The sequence below is a fragment of the Saimiri boliviensis genome, chromosome 6 (assembly GCF_048565385.1).
Source record: "Saimiri boliviensis isolate mSaiBol1 chromosome 6, mSaiBol1.pri, whole genome shotgun sequence".
Classification (NCBI taxonomy): Eukaryota; Metazoa; Chordata; class Mammalia; order Primates; family Cebidae; genus Saimiri; species Saimiri boliviensis.
In genome coordinates this window covers 84,718,263-84,733,268 of record NC_133454.1, presented here as the reverse complement: position 1 = coordinate 84,733,268, position 15,006 = coordinate 84,718,263, and the positions used below count along the sequence as shown (strand labels likewise).

Genomic DNA, 15,006 nt, shown 5'->3' with positions numbered 1-15,006 from the left:
AACAATAAAGAGCCCACATAACCAAATTAAGACTGAGCAAAAGAACAAATCTGGAGGCAACACATTAACTGACTTCAAACTGCACTACAAGGCTATAGTTACCAAAACAGCACGGTACTGGTACAAAAACAAACATGTAGACCAATGGAACAGAAAAGAGAACTCAGAAATAAAGCCAAATACTTACGGCCAATTGATCTTCAACAAATTAAACAAAAACATAAAGTGGGGAAAGGACACCATATTCAACAAATGGTGCTGGGATAATTGGGAAGCCACAAGTAGTTGAATAAAACTGGATTGGCATCTCTCACACTGTAAAAAAAAAAAAAAAAAAAAAAAATCCACTCAAGATGGATCAAAGACTTAAGTCTAAGATATAAAAGCATACAAATTCTAGAAGATAACATCAGAAAAACTATTCTAGACATTGGCCTAGACAGAGTTTATGATCAAGAACTCAAAAGCAATGCAACAAAAAACAAAATAAATAGATGAGACTTAAACTAAAAAGTTTCTGCACACCAAAAGAAATAGCAGAGTAAACACAATCCACAGAGTGGGACAAGATATTCACAAACTATGCATCCAGCAAAGGACTAGTACCAAGAATCTACAAGGAATTCAAACAAATCAACAAGAAAAAAAAAATAATCCCATCAAAAAGTGGGCTAAAGGCATGAATAGATCATTCTCAAAAGAAGAGATACAAATGGCTAACAAACACATGAAAAAAAACGTTCAACTTTGCTAATTATCAGGGAAATGCAAATCAAAATCACAATGCAATACCACCTTAATTCTGCAAGAATGGCCATAATTTATCTTTTTTACTTTTATTTTTAAATGGCCTACTTCTTGCTTCAATTCTGTTAGTTTTTACTTTATGAATTTCGGAGTTCTGCTTTCAGGTTAATTTATGTTTATTCTTGTTATACCTTCTTAGTGGTCATCTCTTTTATCATTATGAAATGTCCTCTTTATCTCTATAAAATTTTTTATTTAAAGTCTTTTTGTCTAATATTAGCATAGCCACCCAGCTCTTTTTCTTTTGTTTTTTCATTTCAAAAGCTTTGGGGAAAACAGGTGATGTTTGATCACATGAATAAGTTCTTCGGTGGTGATTTCTGAGATTCTGGTACACTCATCACTCAAGCAGTGTACACTGTACCCAGTGTGTACTCTTTTATCCCTCACTCCCTCCCCACCCTTTCCCCCCAAGTGCCCAGAGTTCATTACATCATTTGTATGCCTTTGCATCCTCATAGCTTAGCTCTCAGTTATAAGTGAGAACATATAATTGTTTGGTTTTCCATTCCTGAGTCACTTCACTTAGAATAATAGTTTCCAATTCCATCCAGCTTGCTGCGAAGGCCATTATTTCATTCCTTTTTTTTTTTTTTTTTGGCTGAGTAGTATTTCAAGATATATATACATATATATATACATATATATATATACCACATTTTCTTTACCACTTGTTGATTGATGGGCTTTTGGGCTGGTTCTATATTTTTGCAATTTTGAATTGTGCTGATATGATATAAACATGTGTGTGCAAGTATATTTTTCACATAATGACTTATTTTCCTATAGTAGATACCTAAGAGTAAGATTGTTGGATCAAATGATAGATCTACTTGTAGTTCTTTAAGGAATCTCCACACTGTTTTCCGTAGTGGTTGTACTAGTTTACATTCCCACCAAAGGTGTAAAAGTGTATACTTTTCTCCACATCCATGCCAACATTTATTATTTTTTGATTAAGAAATGGCCATAATTAAATTTTTTTTATTATGGCTATTTCTTAATCAAGAGCTATGCTGTGATGATTATGCCTTTGCATCCTCATATGCTTGGCTTAATCAAAAGCTGCAGACAATATTCTGATTCCCACACAACAAAGCAAATTCCGTTTGTATCGTAAGTGTAATAACATGACTGAAAAATTGTCTCTGAGAATTTTGCTATTCATGGAGTTAAGGTGCATATAAATAAAAGTTTGGTGTAGTTGCACATGGGGAAAGCTGTTTTGAGGATAAAAAGAGAAGAAGTTATAAAGAAAAATATTAATATATATGATTGCCAAAAATCTAAATATAAAATTTAGAAATTTAAATTAAAGCCAAGCTATGAGGACACAAAGGCCTAAGAATGATATAATGGTCTCTGGGGACCTAGGAGAAAGGGTAGGAGGTGGGTTAGAGAAATAAGACTACACATTGGGTGCAGTGTACACTGCTCAGGTAATGTGTGCCCCAAAATCTCAGAAATTACACCTAAAGAATTTACCTATGTAACCAAATGCCAGCTGTTCCACAAAAACTATTGTAATAGTAAAATAATCATATATACATATATATACATATATATATATACATATATATTTAAAATTGAAATCATGCATGGAATTGAAATGTAAATCAAATACAGAAAATTGAAAACTTCTGCAATATTTGGAAATTAAGGATACACTTCTGAAGAACAAATGTCAGAAAAAATTCTCAAAAAGTTAGAAAAGATTTTGACTTGAATAAAAGTTAAAATGTAACATAACAAAATTTATACCTAAAACAGTATTTTGAGAGGAATTTATAACTTTAAATGCTTATATTAGGGATAAAAAAAGAAAGGTTTCAAATAAACAACCTAAGCTTCCTCCCTAAGAAAATGGAAAAAGAATTTTATATAATAACCAAAGAAAAAAGAAGAAAGGAATAATAATAATAAAAGCAGAAACCAATAATATTACAAACAGAAAACAAAGAAAAACAATAAAACCAAAAGCTGGATCTTTGCAAAAATCATTAAATTATACCCTCTAGCCAGACTGACCAAGAAAAAAAACAGAAAGTAGACAAAAAGAAACAATATTATTAATGAAGGAGAAGGTATTACTGCAGATCCTACAGACAATAACAACAATAATAAAGGAATACTATGAATAACTCTGCCCATAAATTTATCAACTTACACAAAAATGAATCTATCCCTTGAAAGGCATAAACTACCAACACTCATTCAAGAAGGAAAATCTAAATGGTATTAAAAAATGATCCTATATATGTATTAAATCCATTTAATATATAGTTGAAAACATTTATACAAGGAAAACTCCAGACCCAGGAGGCTTCACTGCCAAATTACTACAAACATTTAAGGAAGAAGTAATACAAATTCTAAAAACTCTCTTCCAGAAAAACAAAAGAAAGGAATACTTCCCAACTAATTTTATAAGGCTAGCACTACCCCAACACTCTAAAAACAAAAGTATTAAAAAACACAAACTAATGATGCTCTCCTTGAACATAAACTCAAAATATTCTTCAACAAATTTATGAGCAAATAGATTCCCTCAGTATATAAAAAGAATAATACATCACAACCAAGTGGAGTTTATCCTGAAAATGCAAGGCTGTTTCAACATTTTTAAATCTTTTAATTTATCGTATTAACAAGCTAAAGAAAAAACTTTATGACTATATCAATAGATGCAGGAAAAACACTTGGAAATTTTTCTTTTTTCTTTTTTAAACTTTTAAGTTCAGGTGTACACGTGAAGGATGTGCAGGTTTGTTACATAGATAACCCCGTGTCATGGGGGTTTGTTGTACAGATTATTTCATCAACCAGGTATTAAGCCGAGTATCCATTAGTTATTTTTCCTGCTCCCACCTTCCACCCTCCAATAAGCCCCAGTGTGGTGTTGTTCCCCTCTATGTGTCCATGTGTTCTCATCATTTAGGTCCCATGAAAGTTCTCACATTCACCCATGATGATTAAAAAAAAAAAAACAAAAAAACACTCTCAGCAAATTAGGTATTGAAGGGAATGTTCAATACCTAACAGAGCATCTATTAAAAAATTTATAGCTAACATATTTAATGTTTTAAGGCTGTATTATTTATTGCTGCATAACAAACTACCCCAAAGCTTAGTGGGTTAAAACAACAACTTTTTGGTCATAGTTTCTGTGGGTTAGGAATCTGGCAATGACTTAGCTGGGTGGTACTTGCTCAAGGTTTCTCATGAGGGTACAGGCAGGGCATCCACTGGGGCTGCAGTCATCTGAAGGCTGAATTGGGATCAGAGAAGTTGATTGCAACCTTACTTTGTTAGCACATGGCTATTGTCAGGACACCTCGGATCCTTGCTATGTAGGCCTCTCATGGGTGCTTGAATGTCTTCACAAGTCATCTGACTTCTCCCAGAGCAAGTAATCTGAGACAGAAAGCAAAGAGGATACTATAATACCTTATATGTTCTAAGCATATATCACATACCATCTCCTCTGTCACATTCTATCGTTAGAAGCAAATCAGTCAATAGAATTCACACTTAAGGAAAAGTGATGTTGACTCCCCATTTTAAAGGAAGTAGTACCAAAGAATGTGTGAATTTTTCTTTAATATCACCACAAAGATTGAATAGGATGTCTGCATTTACTACTCCAATTCAACATCATACTAGAAGTCATAGCCAGTATAATATGTCAAGAAAAAGGAATTTAAAATGTTGATTTAAAAGGAAGAAATCAAACTGATTCTGCCAGAATAAAACATAACTGTCTACATAGAAAACCCTGAAAGAAACAACAACAAAAACTCAAAGAATGAATAAGTGAGATTAACAAGATCATCAAATACAATGTTAATATTTTAAATATTGTATTTCTATTTACTAGCAATGAACAATTAGAAATAAAAGCGTTTAAGCATCATTTACACTAGCACCAAAAAATAAAATAGTTACAAATTTAACAAGATATATGTAGAATCTTTTTGTTGAAAACTGAAAACATTGATGAATAAAATCAAAGAAAACCTAAATAAATGAAAGTATGTACTATGTTCATGAATTGGATGACTTAATATTACTAATATGCTAGTTCTCCCAAAATTAACCTACTGATGCAACACAATCCCATTAGAAATCTCATCATAAATTTTGTAGATATTGACAAACTAATTATGTGTAAAAGATGTAGAAAATATTTTAAGTGTAGCTAAAATCTTTTTGAACAAGAATGAACAATCTTGGAGGACCCACATTACCTGGTTCTGAGACTCATTTTAACACTACACTAATCAAGACAGTATGCATTGGCAATAGAATATTCAAATCAATCAATAAGACAAAATTGAGAAACCAGAAATATACCCACACAAATATGATCAATTGCTTTTTGACAAAGGTGCAGGGGAAATTAAATGGTGAAAGAACATTCTTTTTAATAAATGACACTGCAACAATTGGGTATCTATATTCACTGGTATGAATTTCAACCTACACCTCTTACCTTATACAAAAATTAACTCAGGATGGATCACTAGCCTATATGTAAAACATAAAACTATAAAACTTTTACAAGAAAGTATAGAATAAGATTACTGTGACCTTGGGACCTTAGTTAGGCAGAGAGTTCTTAGACATGAACCAAAAGCAGAATACATAAAAGAAAAAAAATGATGAATTGGATCTTATCAAAATTAAAACTTTTTATCTGTGAAAGGCATTGCTAAGAAAATGAAAAAGCAATCCACAGATTCAGGGAAGGAAAGTTTCCAAATTGCATGTCTGAAAACAATCTTTCATCCACAACATATAAAGAACTCTAGAAACTCAACAATAATAAAGCAAGCAAACCAATAAAAATTTAGCAGAAGATTTGAACAGATGCTTCAATTAATGTGATCAACATATGGTAAAATAGATACTCTATATGATTCGTCATTAGGGAAATGCAAATTAAAACAGCAATGAGATACTGCTACATAACTATTTGTGGAAAAACTTGAACCCTCATACGTGGCTGGCAAGAAGGCAAAGTAGTAGTCACTTTGGAAAATAGTTTGGCAGTTTCTTATAAACACACACTTGCCAAATAACCCAGCAATCCCTCTCCAAGGCATTACCCAAAGGAAATGAAAATGTATTGTATTAGTTTCCCAGGGCTCTCAAAACAAATTACCACAAATTTGGTGGCTTAAAACAACAGAAATTATTCTCTCGAAGTTCTGGGAGCCAGAAGTCCAAAATCTAGGTGTCAGCAGGGCTGCTCTTCTTCCAGGGACTGTTCTGTGCTTCTGTCTTCTGATAGCTACAGAATTCCTTGGCTTGTGCTTCCTTGCCTCTGTCACGTCACCTTCTCCACGTGTGTCTTCTGTGTGTATCTCTTCTAAGGAACAGGTCATTGGATTTAGGACACACTTGGATAATTCAGGATGATCTCATTTTAAGATTCTTAATTACCTTAGCAAAGACCTTCTTCGCAAGTAAGGTAACAACATAGGTTCCAGTGATGAGGATATGGATACCTTTTGAATGCAGCCCATCACGCTCATCTTCCCACAAAAATCTATCCATGAATGCTTATAGCACCTCGATCATAAATCCCAAATGAGAAACAACCCAAGGGTCCTTCTTTGAGTAAATTGATAAATCAACTGTGGCACATTGCAACAATGTGATACTACTCAGTAATAAAAAGAAGCAAGTCGTTGATCTGGGCAACAATATGGATCAATCTCAAATGCCTTATGCTGAGCAAAAGATAGACCAAAAAACTACATACATACGACATTCTTGGGAAGGCGAAACTATAGGGACAGAAAACAGAACAGTCGTGATCAGAGGTTGGGGGTAAAAGGAGTGATTGACTGCAGGAGGAAACATGGAAAAATTTGGAGAAGGAATGGAACTGTTTTGCGTCTCCATTGTGGTGGTAATTGCGTGACAATGTATTTTTCAAACTCATAGACTGGTACATCACAAAGAATGAAGTTTTCTATATGTAAATTTAAAATGACATGTTTACTATGAAATACTAGGGCTGGGACTTTGCAAACCAACTTTTCCTTTGTCAGCTGAGCCCCTGTTAGGCTCTGCTAACTGGGGGGTCTTAAGAGGAGACAAGTGGTATTTGGAATAAGAAGAAACAGGTTCCTTCCAATGTTGACTTTTATTTCTGTTGGCATCACCCACAGAGATTCTCTACCCTGGCAGTAAGGTTGTTTCCAGTTTCAAGTTTTGTTTTGTTTTTCCCTACTTCTAGAATAGCCTTGTTACCCCTTCAGAGATACCAGCATCTGCCACCTTCCCTTCTTGGTGGTCTGAGAATCCTCCTCCAGGCCGTAGATCCTACTTACCTCTCTTCTCTTTATTCCCATAGCCCTGCAGATGGTGGCCTCTTCCTACAGTTTCTGTCTCTGAACTACTCTTCTCTTTCACCTTTTCACTACACTAATACTAATTTAGCCAACTCCTTTTATTAAATTATTTCTACTAAAATTACTGAGGTAGTTCCTATTTTCCTGACTAGAGACTGACTAATAAAAAGCCAGTGTTTCCTATACCCTACAAAGTCCTACATGATCTGTCTTCCCCCTCCACTCTCTGGCCTCATCCCCTACTTCTTTTCCCCAACACTGACTCAAGGTCTAACAGTTGATCCACAGGACATACCTGTTAAACCTCACCACAGGGATGCAGAGCCTAGAAAAGTTTATTGGATAAGTAACCTAGTCTCTCCAAAAAATAAACAGCAAGGGGGAAATAAGATGAAGGAGGAACCTCTAATTTGGAAGAGACTTAAATTAAAACTTATTAACCAGCAGCAATGTGAAGACTAAATATGAGCCCTGATTTCACATACATATAAATATATGTAAATTCTCCACATCTGTATGTGACATGACACATACAGAATTTGAATGATGACTGATGTGTAATTTTAAATAATTTTCAAATTATTATAAATTTATTTTAGTTGTTAAATGAAATTGTGATTATATTTTAAAAGCTCTTCCTACTTATAAATACATGGTGAAAAGGGTCATGAATAATAGTATCTACTTCATGGTTTTGTCATGAAGATTAAAGGAATTCACAGATATAAAGCACTGTTTTAAAATAACATCTGGCCCATATATAGTAAGCACTCAAAAATATTTATTATCATCATCATCATCATCATTACTATTATTACATAGGAAAGCAAGTTGTAATGAATCACCAAGGTTTTGAAACTAATGTATCCAAAATATGCTTTTAATCTTGATGAAGTTCACAAATGGCACAATATTGACATCTTCTTAGACAAATTATACAATCATGTTCTTAGACAACAAGGCACAGCATCACCATTACCACGTGTCCTCAGAGACCACAACAGGCAGTGATTTTATGTCCCCCCAAAGGTTTGGCAGAGCTGCCGTCATCAACAGGATGCCTCTCAAAGAACCAGGTTGCTACCAGATAAGCCAATGAGAGATGCCATCACTTTTACTGGACATAGAATTAAATATAAAAATGATGCACAACAAATATGTAATTAGCTTATTTTGCATTCAGTTTCATTCCTTTCAAGTGACAAAGGTGCCTTTTTTTCGGAATCTTCGGATGCAAACATGTATGTCTTCCATGGGGCATTCTCACCAAGTTGTTGTCAACAGAAATTAACAGAAATGGTGAGTTCAGGTTCATAATAACCTGAGAAGAGGGGAAAAAAGAAGAGAAAGGAAAAGAAGGGGAGGTGAAGGAAGAGAAAAAGGAAGAAGATGATGAAAAGGAGAAGGAAGATAAGCAGAAGACAAGTCATGAATAATCACAACTATTACTGAAAAAAATACTAATTTACAGAAGTGCTTCTTTAAACAGCATTTATGAATTATGGATATGAGAGGTAAGCAGGCTTGTAAGGCAAATGAAGACTAAAATAATTCAACTGCAGCTATTAATATCGGTAGTATAATTACAACTCTCCCATCTGAATCTCTAGTCAAGGGTTAAGCCCTTTCTGAAACCAGCCTCATTAATGAAGACTGGCCCTGGTTAAGGTTTGCAGACCTCTCCCTTTCTGAATCCAGCAAGCTTTTTTTTCCTTTCCACTTTCCTTCTCAGAAAAATAAAACTGCATCTCTGATGTCAGAATGTCCTAGGTTCTAGAAAGAACTCACTACCTCAAGAGGAAGAATGTAACGGGACAGAAGGAACCTAAAGAACCTACCAGAACAGAGGTTTTCAAAATGTGGGTCTTAACTCCAAGTCCCTTCCCCATCTCATTCCATTGTACAAGAACAGTTACCTTCTTCCTGGAGTCATTCAGCTGCTCAGGCTTGAAGTTCCCTGCGACGCCTGCCAAAGGCTTTGGAACCCACATCAGTGGGCACAAAGTTGTTCTTCACCATGCCCCCTGATCTGCTCAGCAAGCCTGCCAGCCGATGAGTCACACAGGTGGCAGTGTTGCAGGCTCTCTTCTGGGTAGTGGAGCTGATTTGCAGGATAGAGAAAGAAGAGGTCTGTGAGTGAAAAGCTGGGGGAGTAGCCCACCTCGTGGGACCTTCATCAAGAGAACTGTAACTCTTCAACATACTGCCTAACGGTAAGTGTTTCTCGAAAATGCAATTATCAAAGCTGTTAGGGGAAATGGCCTGGCAGCCTTTGCCAGGAGCTCTGCCCAAAGACCATCATGAAAAGAAAGAAGGAAAAAAAACAATTCCAAGCCATGGGGCACATGCTGAAACCCTGCACTTATGATTCAAGAAGGAAATGGGCAAGGAGGCCCAGCCACACCCCAAGATACACAAGGAATACATAGAGACCATAACCCAGCCACAAGCACCAACACTACCCCTTACCACAGGAAAGTGAAGTTCCTTAAAGTCTTCAGAAGCTCAGAGAACAGGGTTTGCAGCATTGTCTCCCAGAAGTACCTACCTGCTCCTTCACACACTGTTCTTGCTGCTTGAGCTGGGTCATAGAGGTGACCCACCAAGCCCCATATCCAGCTACCCTGAAGCTAAGGCTACTCCTGAGCATACACACTGGACACCCTCAATCTTTGGATGTGGACCAGAGCAATGAGCATGGAAGCTCAGATTCCTTTAGAAAAATAGATTGATTCATCAAATGCTGAGGCATGAAGGATGTGCTTATTTTATTATAGTACATTTAGAAGCAGAAATTGGATAGCTCTGTCATAACATCTCTACGATCTGAAGAAGCTTCCCTCATTTTCTCTTATCTGTACCGTGGTCAGTAAGTTCTCCTCTCTTCCCTTCCACCCTGGGGTTTTCACAACATTCTCTGTCATAAGCAAAGCTACCAACACCAGCATGAAGACAAATTAGAGAGGAATCCACATGCATCAGGTTCATTACATGGAGCAAGAAAGGGAATCAGGAGATGTGGGAAGAGTTCAGCTGCCATTCCGGGGTACCATAAAGTGGGGTAGTGGTCCCTCTGCAAGCCCCTGGCTATATTCCTACTCTTGCCAGGCATTTCAGGCCTGAAGCTGATGACAGGGAACATGCTAAAGTTGTTCAGTTACTGTAAGTATGTGCCCAGCAGGCAGGCACTCAAGATTACGACACTACTTAAATCTAGTACTATTCAAGCTGCAAGGAAAGGACATGCAAGACAGTACTATGCACTGAGGCTGTCCCCATGGGCACTAACTCAGAAGACTGGAGCAGGCAGGGGGCATGTTGAGTGGGAGCAGGAGGGACAGGCAGGAGGGCCGGTCACATACACTCCATTGGGAGAGCTGAGAGGTTCAGTGGGCCAGGGCAGTGTAGAGAAGGGCTGAATGGGGAAGGATGATCTTTTCTGCCATTTACAGGTCGTTCAGTCCTTCATGCTCAACAGAGGGGTTCTCAGGGTGGGTGTAGGTGTGGCACATGCCTCTGCCCAGCAGTGCTGGGATCAAGCCAGGGGCTGGTCTCTGCCCAGGCTCAAGGTGCACAGGGATGTGGTTCTGGGAAAGGGTGTTCTCCCTGGCCTCTTGATGACATGCACATCTCCACAGAGCTTGCACATCTAAAGGCTCAAACCTACCTTAGACACTGCTCTATCCCCAACCCCTGCAAGGGCTTCATCTTCACCTTGCAAATGTGAACTGAAGGCTCCTTGCAGGTGAGAAAGAGCAACTATACAATGTAAAATTTCTAAAACTTTCTGAGATACTGGGTCTATCCCTGGCTTCACCCTCACCAGTCTTAACTCATCCACTGCTAGGAGGTCTCCCAGTACAGCAAGAGCAATTCCCACAGTGAGCGATTCCACACCTCCCCATTTCATTTCCTATCAGCTTTCAGGGATTGAGTTTTTTTCTATGTCTAGAAAAAGCTTCTACATCTATGTCCTAACAGCTTTCAGAAACGGAGTTTTTAATTGTGTCTAACCACAGTCCCTCCAGCTGCACTGGGACCTCTGTCTCCCTTGGAACTTGAGAAAGGGAGCCTGCTGGATCCCTTGCCAGTGTGGTCTCTCCTGCCTCTTGGGATCTGCTTTCTTGGTATGCTGCAGGGAGGGAAGCCCTGTACTGGCGCCTGCTGAACCTCACCTGGAGCCTTCTGTCTCCTGCTCCAGCTCACTGGCCTTCATCTGCACATAGTCCTGCACCAGTGCAGCCAGCAGGAGGCGCGCTTCCTCCTCACTGATTGTGGCCGGGTCTGGGCTGCTCTCCAGGGCAGACCTGCGAAAGGAAAGCAAACTCAGTGCAGGCTGTGAGCCCCTGCCTGCCCACCCCCCAGCCCCCAGGATAAGTAGCCAGGCTTCCTGGTCTCTGCTTTTTTTCCTGGGGATGTGGCCGCCGCAACTCCCAGGGGATAGGGCATGAGGCCAGTGTCTACCTGTGGGCACTGATTCACCGGGAGCCACGCTTGACTTCAAAGGCACAGAGCTGTCTGGTACTAGGGGCAGTGGTAGCAGAGGGCGCCCCTGGCTCCAAGCTATCTCACCTGAATGGTGCTGCCTGGAGGCTGCCCGCCTGGCACAGGACCAAGATACTGAGAGCCAGGAAGGGGGAGAACTTGCGGAAGCCCATGCCGCCTCTCTGTAAAGGAAGGATGACGTTACCACTGCACCAACACAGATCTAGGTTCCAGTCCTGCCTCTGCCACAACTGCCATATGACCTCAGGCAGGTTACTTCACCTGCCTGAGCCTCTGTTCCCTTCATTTGCAGGACGGGCTGCTGTGAATCTCAATAGATACATTGCAGTGAGTGAATGGCTTGATAGAACAGAAAATGGTGTCCTGGGGGAAGGGAAGGGAGAAAGGATGGATTTTGGTTCTGTTTTGTTGAAGGCCAGGGAGAAGCCACACGCGCCCGTGCACACTAACCCAAACTTTTGCCCTGATTTATGCCGAAACCAGGCGTGGACGCACCTTGCTGTAGACCTGCTCTCCCCTTAGGCCTGTCTTCTCGCCTTCTCCTCTGCTGGGCTTCGCGCCTACGCGTGCGAGGGGAAGGCGGGAAGGGTGGCTTGGAAAGGAGCGCTCATCTCTCAGTCTTGGAACTGAGGAAATTTTTAACATGCCAGTTACAGGTGTCTCGGGACTCTCCTGCAAAGCCGGCCCTCTGCCGGAGAGCACGTTAGCAACAGATGCTGGACAGCAGCTGCCCGAGGCGAGCGCCCAGGGTTCTAGTGGGCTAACCACACTGCCTCAGGTCTGGACCAGAATCCCAGGAAGGCTCGCCAGGAGGCGCCTCAGAGGAAAACTCAGGGTTCCAACCTCCGGGGAAGGAAACACGATCCCGAAAAATAAAACAGCTCAGGGCGCTCCCGGACCCAACTCGGTAGAATCCTGCGCACAGTCCGGCCCCAACGCTACTGCAGCAGACCCGCCTACCTCGGCTCGCCGCGCTTCCAGCGCCCACGCTGAGCCCAGGCGATGCTCGGGCGCCTCTCGCACGGGTAGGAGAAAAGGCCAGGACAAGCCCAACCGCTCTCCTTCTCCGGAGCCTGGAATAGAGCTAGGACCACTGCTGTAGGGTAAGACCAGATTGCGGTGGAGAGGCAGACAGGCAGATGGCGCAAACTGGATCAACTAATCGAAGAAGCAGGTTATTAGAGTGAGCGGAATGGAAAGTTCCTCACCTGGAAACGAGAGTTTCAGGGCAGCGCGAGCGGCAGGTCAAACCGGGATGAATACCACGCCTGCTGTGGGCGTCTTCCTCACGGAGCCCCCTGTTCTTATTACAGAGATAGCGGGAGGGGGGGTCCCCACCAGCACGCGCGGCCAATCCAAAGTGGCCAGGACTAGCCAATCAGAGGACCGACCGAGTTCGGATTGCGTCATAGTTCTCACTGCCCGCACTGGTACTCTGGAGCGGGGGCAGTCCGCCCCGCTGTCATTTTTTTAATTGAGGTCATTGCTTGGGAGCTGGAGAGCCTGGGAGAGGACAGAGAGCTTTCAACTACCTAATAGTCGGGACAAGTCGAGGAGAGTTTGGCGTCACCTACAGTGAGGGGCCAGAGCTTCTCTCACCTCCTTGGCTCCTAAACTTCCTGCCTCGCACTCCCTCCTGTCACGCCAGTGGGGAACCCAAGTCCAGTCACCTGAACCCACGGCGAGGTTAAGCAGTAGTCCTGGGTTCTAAAGAGACCACAGCTGAAAGAGCTCTCGGCAGGAAAGGAGCGGTGGGGAAGGGAAAAGGGAAGGAGTCCTCAAAAATTGATCTCTGTATCACCTGGGGTGCTTCTCTGGATATCCTCTGATCCCTCAAGACCTGGCACCCTGGGCCCCCAAAGAAGGCTGTTTTGGTGCCAGTCTGACAGCCAATCCTTCTCTACCTCAATCCTCTGGGATGGGTAAGAGTGGAAGAGAGGACGAGAGGACTAAACTGGTACTGCCTGCATACAAGGCTCAGCATCCACCTCCTCCCCTTCCCCTGTATCCCCAAATCCTCAGCTGCGGGTCCAGCAACCCCCTAAGCCAGGATCCTCCACTGCCACCCCGAAGTTGGCTTACATAGCTGCGCTGCGACTCTGCCCCTTGTTTGCCAAGCTGCCTGGCAGGGATGGTCTATGCCCGGGTCTCTATTGCTCTTGCTCCACACCCCTGCCCCGCTTCCCTGAAGCGCCTGAGAGCTGAGCGCGCTGGGGTCCCTCTGAGGGAAGAGGGTGCTGCAGCCCAAGGATCAGCCTAAGAATTTCCACACCCGTTCCACTCGAGACAACAGATCAGCTGCTGCAAGCATCACCACTCACATGGCTGGATCCCCGCCACACGCTCTGCCTTCTGCATTCAGACAGTCCCGCAGACAGCCAGCACTCACTGGTACAGAGGCGCCCTCACCAGCCTCTCGCAAAGGGCGAGGGCACAGGAACCCAAACAAACCACACGCATATCCGAAAGCAACCCCGTGTGTTTGTTTTCAAAAACAGACGTGTTTTATGCAAATGGGGGTACATACTGTCCCCCAAACACGCATACCTACACATGCACATCCACGCACACGAACTCAGCCTATCCATTTTAAGATTTTTTTTTTTAATTGTACTTTAGGTTCTGAGTACACATGTGCAGATCATGCAGGATTGTTGCATAGGTGCATGCGTGGCAGTGTGGTTTGCTGCCTCAATCGCCCGTCACCTACATCTGGCATTTCTCCCCATGTTATCCCTCCCTGACCTCCCCACCCCCACCACGCTGTCCCTCCCTTGGCCTCCCCCAACAGACCCCAGTGTGTGATGCTCCCCTCCCTTTGTCCATGTGTTCTCATTGTTCATCAACCGCCTATAAGTGAGAACATGCGGTGTTTGATTTTCTGTTCTTGTGTCAGTTTCTTGAGAATTATGGTTTCTAGATTCATCCATGTCCCTACAAAGGACACAAACCCATCATTTTTTATAGCTGCATCGTATTCCATGGTTTATATGTGCCACATTTTCCTTGTCCAGTCTATTGTCGATGGGCATTTGGGTTGGTTCCAGGTCTTTGCTATTGTAAGCAATGCCTCTATGAACATCCGTGTGCATGTGTCCTTATAATAGAATGATTTGTAATCCTTTGGGTAATACCCAGTAACGGGATTGCTGGGTCAAATGGAATTTCTATTTCTAGGTCCTTGAGGAAGCACCACACTGTCTTCCACAATGGTTGAACTAATTTACACTCCCACCAACAGTGTAAAAGTGTTCCTATTTCTCCACATCCTCTCCAGCATCTGTTGTCTCCAGATTTTTTAATGATCACCATTCTAACTGGCGTGAGATGG

General features: G+C 41.6%; 1 protein-coding gene across 3 annotated transcripts in view; it reads right to left on the bottom strand.

Moving 5' to 3' along the window:
* Window positions 1-2,958: 2,958 nt before the first annotated feature.
* CALCB (calcitonin related polypeptide beta) overlaps window positions 2,959-15,006 on the bottom strand; it is a 165,105-nt gene continuing 153,057 nt past the window's right edge. For 2 of the 3 annotated variants that reach the window (XM_074401134.1, XM_039471026.2), the window contains 4 exons: window positions 11,742-11,836; window positions 11,345-11,476; window positions 9,086-9,270; window positions 2,959-4,221 (listed from right to left, as the gene is read on the bottom strand). In XM_074401134.1, the coding sequence (XP_074257235.1) occupies window positions 9,111-9,270; window positions 11,345-11,476; window positions 11,742-11,836 (387 nt within the window). In that variant the 3' untranslated portion in view covers window positions 2,959-4,221; window positions 9,086-9,110. Of the gene's footprint in view, window positions 4,222-7,786; window positions 8,491-9,085; window positions 9,271-11,344; window positions 11,477-11,741; window positions 11,837-12,883; window positions 13,593-15,006 lie in introns of those variants that run through there. The other variant, XM_003919868.4, reaches the window with a different exon arrangement.